At 60.4% G+C, this 6,000-nt stretch overlaps 1 protein-coding gene across 9 annotated transcripts in view; it reads left to right on the forward strand.

Moving 5' to 3' along the window:
• The window catches only part of ARAP1 (ArfGAP with RhoGAP domain, ankyrin repeat and PH domain 1), a 111,156-nt gene extending 106,337 nt beyond the window's left edge, over nucleotides 1-4,819 (forward strand). For 6 of the 9 annotated variants that reach the window (XM_088140371.1, XM_088140373.1, XM_088140372.1 and 3 more), the window contains 4 exons: nucleotides 1,554-1,604; nucleotides 2,298-2,361; nucleotides 3,133-3,288; nucleotides 3,849-4,819. In XM_088140371.1, the coding sequence (XP_087996497.1) occupies nucleotides 1,554-1,604; nucleotides 2,298-2,361; nucleotides 3,133-3,288; nucleotides 3,849-3,995 (418 nt within the window). In that variant the 3' untranslated portion in view covers nucleotides 3,996-4,819. Of the gene's footprint in view, nucleotides 1-1,553; nucleotides 1,605-2,297; nucleotides 2,362-3,088; nucleotides 3,289-3,537; nucleotides 3,575-3,848 lie in introns of all 9 variants that reach the window. The other 3 variants (XR_015796055.1, XM_088140374.1, XR_015796056.1) reach the window with 3 other exon arrangements.
• Nucleotides 4,820-6,000: the final 1,181 nt, after the last annotated feature.

The raw sequence follows: 6,000 nt of genomic DNA on the forward strand, positions 1-6,000 counted from the left end.
AAGGAGAAGGAGAAGGAGAAGAGCATGTCCCAAGCATTGCTGGCAGCACATATCAACCTGAGCGCAGCAGAAGTGCTCCAACAGACTTGATGCAAGGATCGCATTGTGGATGGCAAAGAGAGCCAGTCCAGAGCAGTGTATCCTGCAGAGCCCCCACAGTCAGCCTCTTTGTTGGGCCAGCTGTGACGTGCCGTAGCCCCGCTCTGTGCAAAGCAGCGTCTGCTGTTCCATGCTGGTTAAATGAAGGAGCCCAGCCGTCTGCGAACTGGCGCTTTCCGAACGTGATGGGACTAAAACCTCCCAGTTCTCCGCAGGTGGGAGGGCACCAGCTTGGAGAAACGGTGGGCTTTGCTAGGCCCTTGTCTTCCCGCAACCCCCAGCTTGCTTTTCTCACAGCCCTGAGGTGGTTTCTCCTCCACCTGCTCCTTTGAGTCACATCTGGCTTTCCTGCAAGGACACTGGGGGAGATGCGGTGCCAAACGGGAGGCTGGTCCGAGTTCCCCAAAACGCCCAAAAGGGTTCAGGTCACCTGCAGATCTGTCCCCAGCGCTCTTCCCGGACTCCTGGGGTGGATACTTGCCCCCCTGCCCCTGGGCTCCCTAGTCACATACAGGGGGCTGTGCCCTTTGCCCCCTGTGCCCGTGGCAGCCTGCAAGCAGAAATGCCAGGGCTGCTTTGGCCAGCAAGGCTCGAGGGCTAGTGTGCCACCCTGCCAACTTGATCCACGACCACCTGTGGAGGCTTGCCCCTTGGGTAGAGCAGTGCTTGGGCAGAGGGGAAGCCAAGAACAAGCCCCCCTCCCCCGGCAGGGGTCGTCACTTGAAAGGAAGCCTCTGCTGTCTTGCAACTGGATGGTCAGTGGAGGAAACGCAGCCACGCCTGCTTTGGGCCAGCAGGGGGCGGCATTGCTCCATGGGATGAGTGTGGTTTGGCTCCTTCTCCCCTCCCCACAAGGGATGCCCCCCAAAGGTGCAATTTTGCTTTCCTGAAAAGGCCCAGGCCAGGCAGCTGGAGAAGGCGTCCCCCTTGTCTGCAGACCCAAATGTGACGGCTGGAACTGAAGATCTCTCCGCTTAAATCTTGATGGGTTCGCAGGGTTGGGATGTGGGGCCAGCCCCAGCTGTGCACTGGATGGGCCGTCCTGCATCCAACCCTGAGCTTTGACCCGGGGATGGAGTCTCTCTCCCCAGGGGGCCTCTGGCTGGCTGGCGGGTCCTTAGAAGACTCGAATCTCGGGCTTCCTCCAGCTTCCTGGTGTTGGATGGTCTGGGCATGTCCCCGGCCGCCTGCCACGGTTGGGGGAATGCATGGAAGCTTCCCCCCCCATGACCTTTTCACCCTGTTGCATGAGATGCCCCCTTGTGGAGGGTGGGGGCTGCTCCCCCCGTGCCCAGTGCGCCAGTGGCCAGGATGGGTGGCGCGCCTTCCCTCTGGGTCTCCTTGCGGGCCAGCAAAGGGGGCAGAGTGGAGCAGGTGGGGCGCAAGGAGGCAGTTGGGGAATCTGGGCACACCCCAGCACTGGCCCATAACGTCTCCTTGTCTCTGTCTCGCAGCTGGGGCTTCACCGTCTTCTTTGAGAACGAGAAGCAGGAGAAGCAGCAGTGGTAAGGGGGCTGGGGGGGCACGGAAGCGGCGTCTGGGTTTTAAGCCCCTCCTGTCCCATGCCTAACGGCCCAGGGGAAACCAGGAGGAAAAATGGTTTCCTGCTGAAAATCAGTGGGGTTCAACCCCACCTGGCATCTCCCCTTAGCCCATCCCAACAGTTCAGGATTTGGGGAAACGTTGCTTGCTTGCCCTATTAGACCAGCCCTGCAGGAGTTGGTCCCAGCTAGGAACGTTGGATTGCACAGCCAGCAAGGCTTTGTGCTTCCTGGGTTGATGGGGACTGTAGTCCCTCCTGCCTGGCCAGCACCAGCTTAAGAAAGGCTGGTTGTAGAGATTCTTTCCATCGATGCTCAGGAGCTCAGAGGTCCCCACGACGCTAGCTGTGATTGGCGTGGGGCTTCTGCCTGCCTTCCCCCAGTGCCCCCTTCCCCCCACCCTCCACGCACAGTAAAGCCGGACCCGGTGGGAGCCCGGAGTCTGGCCGGCAGCCTGCGCCCTCCTTGATCCAACAGGCGAGCGGCGTTCGTGGCTTTGCTGGCGACCTCCTCGCTGCAAGTCAGCTAGCGCGATGCAGCACCAGCGAGGCAGCGGGTCCACCAGTTCTCCTGCCTGGAGGCTCCCGCCCCAGCAGCGCTTCTGTGGGGCAGGATGGGGGTCCCCATGTCCGCTCACCCTTCTCCCTCCTCTGGCAGGTACCTCTGTTGCGACACCCAGATGGATATGCGGATATGGTTTGCGACCTTCCTCTCCGTGCAGGTAAGGCAGGGCGGGGCGGGGCAGCCTCAGCCTGGCGGGGCGGGCAGCCATTCCAGGAAGCGTCTCCCCAACGCCTGCATCCCGGGGGTTGGTGTGCGAGTTCCCCTCCTGGACTCGGCGGCAGGCCTGGCACCCCGCTTTGGGGTTGGGCGTGCCCTGAGAATAGAGCCTGCCTCGGTGAGCCAGAGGGGCGTGTTTGCACTGCAGGCCGTATTGCCCCCTCGCTGTTTGAGAGCAGAAGCTCTACCGGGTGGAGAATCTCTTTCTGAGCTCTGGCAGTTGCTGGGATTTTGGCCTGGGCATTTCAGCTTCGCAGCCACGAGGGCTAGGAACTCCTTTCCCTCTTGCCATCCAGAGCAGGCCTCGGGGCTTTTGTGGTCCCCAGCCCATCAAAGCCATGGGTGGCTCTCCCCAATTGTCCATTTTTTTGCGTGGGGTGGGGGGGTCTTTAGGAGCAACATGACTTAAGGTAGCCATTACTTCCTTTAAGCGCCCCCCTTTCTAATCAGGCCCTCTTTGGTTACAGCCCTGCCCAGTTTTGGAGTGTGGCCCTGGGGCAAATGAAGTTCTGTGCCCCTGCTGCCCCTCCCGAAGCCCCCCAGCTGCCCATAGTCCCCTGACTGGCTTGGTTGGGGCTGAGAGGTCGGCACTGCTGAGGAGGGGTGAGGGGGTGACCCCGATGGAGGGGTCTCACTCTTTGGGCCGTTGATAGATTGTGCTTCCACAGGAAGACGGATGCATTGCTCTTAATCTGTCTCCCCCCGCCCCCAGCATGGAGGCAACATCTGGCCTTCGGAGTCCTCCAAGATCCGGACACCCCAGACGCAACCAGATTCCCGGCTGGGTAACATCTCACTGATTCCCCTGCGAGGCAGCGAGAATGAGATGCGGAACAGCGTGGCTGCCTTTGTGGCTGACCCCCTGACGGTGAGCCTAACGCCCTCCCCGCCCCTTCTTTCCTCCCCTCCCCTCCTTTTCTTCTCCCCTCCTCCCCCCTCCTTTCCTTCTTCCCTCCCCTCCCCAGCTGCCCTGGACCTGGGTTAGCTGGGATCCCGGATGGCTCTTCCCAAAGGTCCAAGCGGGGTTGGCTCCCCTCTGCGTGTCCAGGGGGCTCGGGCCTGAGGACACCCCGCCCTGTGCAGGAAGCCTTCTGACCTTGCCTCCTCCTCCCTCCAGCTCCTTGGGGATGTATGAATCCGGCAGTGGCACCCAGGTAAGCAGACCAGCTGTCCTGCAGAGGTCAGGGCAGTTTGCCCTCTGGCCGGGCGGTAGGACGCTTGGGAAGCCCGCTTCGCCCCCTCGTGCTGGTGAGGAAGCCCGGCTTGGCTGAAATTCTGGCCCAGCGTTTTAAAGGAGGCCAATGGTGCCCGTTGCCCAGATCCACCTCGGCTCTGGCCGGAGTGGCCCAAGAGTCCCCGGGATGCTGCCCCCATCCCGAGTCCTTCCCCACCCCAACCTTGCTTTCTTTCTCTTTCTTTCTTCTGCAGGTTGGACAGCGGAGGACAAGACCAGGGAAGGGCAGCCCAGAAAGCGAAGGGCTGGTCTGGTCCAGCAGGGTGGGGAGGGAGGGAGGGGTGCCCAGAATCAAAGACAGCCTTTTGGTGTCCCTGGAAGACCCAAGGCAGCAGCAGTGACCCATGCAACAAGCGGGGGTTTGCAGAGAGCCCTGGACCTGAAGCAGGTTGTCGAAGCCAGCGGGATCGAGATGGGCCTCCAGCCACGGTTTGCCACCTTCCTCGCCTGCAGCCTGGACCCTGGCTTCCTGGGGGCTTTGTTCACCCCAAAAGCTCCCCCAAGACCCTTCCTGCCCTTCCGTCATCTCTCGTGGATGTTTGATAGAAAGGATGCTGAGCTGGGTTGCATAGTCTGGGTTTTACCAGTAACTTGAACTTTTGCTGGAGACAAGGATGTTCTGGGTGGAAGAGGACCCCCTTTGCTTCCCCAGCAGACCGAGCTGAGTGGGGAGGAAGACCATGGAGGCCCCCTTTTTCTGCCTCTCAGCGGGGTGTTTGTGGTGGCTCTGAAGGGGCCTGCTGCCACACCCAGCATTTCAGCTCCTGCCCCCTTTTCTCCCTTTCTGGACCCGTGAAACCCTTCCATGGGGCACCGAGAGCAGGAGGAGGGAAGCTGCTTCCGGCAGGATGACCGGCCAAAACCAGCCTCTGATGCCTCCCCCTTGGGGTCCCCGCTTCTGCACCCACCTCTCTTCTGCTGCCCATCTGGAATCACCTGGAGGAAGGAGACACGGAGAGCAGCGTGGCTGGTTCAGGCCCGGCGGTCCTGCGAGGCAGGGGACCAACACTGCTGCTGGGGGGGGTTCTCTCTGTCCCCTCCTCCAGATGGGACATCAGGGACAGAAAGCCCAGCTTGCTCGGGTGCTGTGAAAAGGGATGGGCGCCATCTTTTCCAGACAATGTATTTTCTTCTTTTTGTAATCAGAATAAATTTATCAGAAGGAATTGGGGTAGGTGGGGGTCCTTGCCACTTGCATGAGGTGGCTGAGAGCTGAGGGGCGGGTTGGTGGAAGGCTGCTGCCCAGTGATGGGGGAGTGCGGGTTCCTGTGTTGCTCCGGCTGTGTCTAGGCCAGTGTTTTTCAAACTTGGCAACTCTAAGATTGACTCCCAGAATTCCCCAGCCAGCCTGGGTGGACTTCGACTCCCAGAATTCCCCAGCCACCAATTCTGGAGTTGAAGTCCACCCATCTTAAAAGTTGCCAAGTTTGGAAAACACTGCCCTAGATCCTGGATAACTGCATAAACTGCCCCCCCCCCCAAGCTCCAGATGTTAGGTGTGCCCCAGTTTTGGATTTCTCCATGGAACCAGAGTTGGTTTGAGAAGGCTGCCTTCTTCCTTTGTCTGGAACTGGGGTTACTGATTTGGGTGGTGGCGGGGGGGGGGGGGGACAGAAAGACGTAGAAATTAGACAGGAATACCCAGAACATGGAGATGAATGGGCACAGAAGCTCTGGGGCCTGACTGGGGAGAAAGCTCAGGTGCCAAGCCAACCGCACGCACGCCACCCCATTGGGGCATTTGCAGGGGGCTGGGAGAAAGGTGGCCCACTGCAGCAGGAGACTGACCGCCCCCCCAACTTTTAAGGTCCTGCACTTGTTACCATGTTGGGCCAACCGCAAGACCCCAGATAGAAATCACCAGCCTTTGGCTGCCCTCTACAGGTCTCCCAACCCTGCCCTGCTCAGTCGAGGGCCTGGGGCATGGACTGGGCAGCAAGGGAGATGTGGGCAGGCCCCATGCTTTTGGGGCCTAGGCGCTTCCTCCCCTGCCTCTATTAAATTTTCCCCACTGGAGGAAGGAAAGCTTCTCGGAGGGTGCAGGGGAAGGAGCATCATTTGCATCTCCTCGGACCCTATCTGGAGTTCTGGGGCTGGATCAGGCCCTTGCCCACCTTCTCCAGCCTTCTGGTCACTCAGTGGTCAACTGGAGGCATCTGGGGAGCCCACAAGCCTGTGCCGGAGGGTGAGAGAGACCTTACCTGTCCCTCCCAGCAACCCTGGACTGAGGGCTGCTGCTGTTGCCTGGGATTCAGGAGGTGCGAAGCAGTCCCAATTCTCCATGAACCCCCCCAACCCCTCTTTCCACCCCCCAACTGGCTGCCATTCTCACAATTGCTGGCAGTG

The sequence above is a fragment of the Python bivittatus genome, unplaced genomic scaffold (genome assembly GCF_059951505.1).
Source record: "Python bivittatus isolate LINGU-HERP-01145 unplaced genomic scaffold, Pbiv_v1 ctg000340_np1212, whole genome shotgun sequence".
NCBI classification, from domain to species: Eukaryota; Metazoa; Chordata; class Lepidosauria; order Squamata; family Pythonidae; genus Python; species Python bivittatus.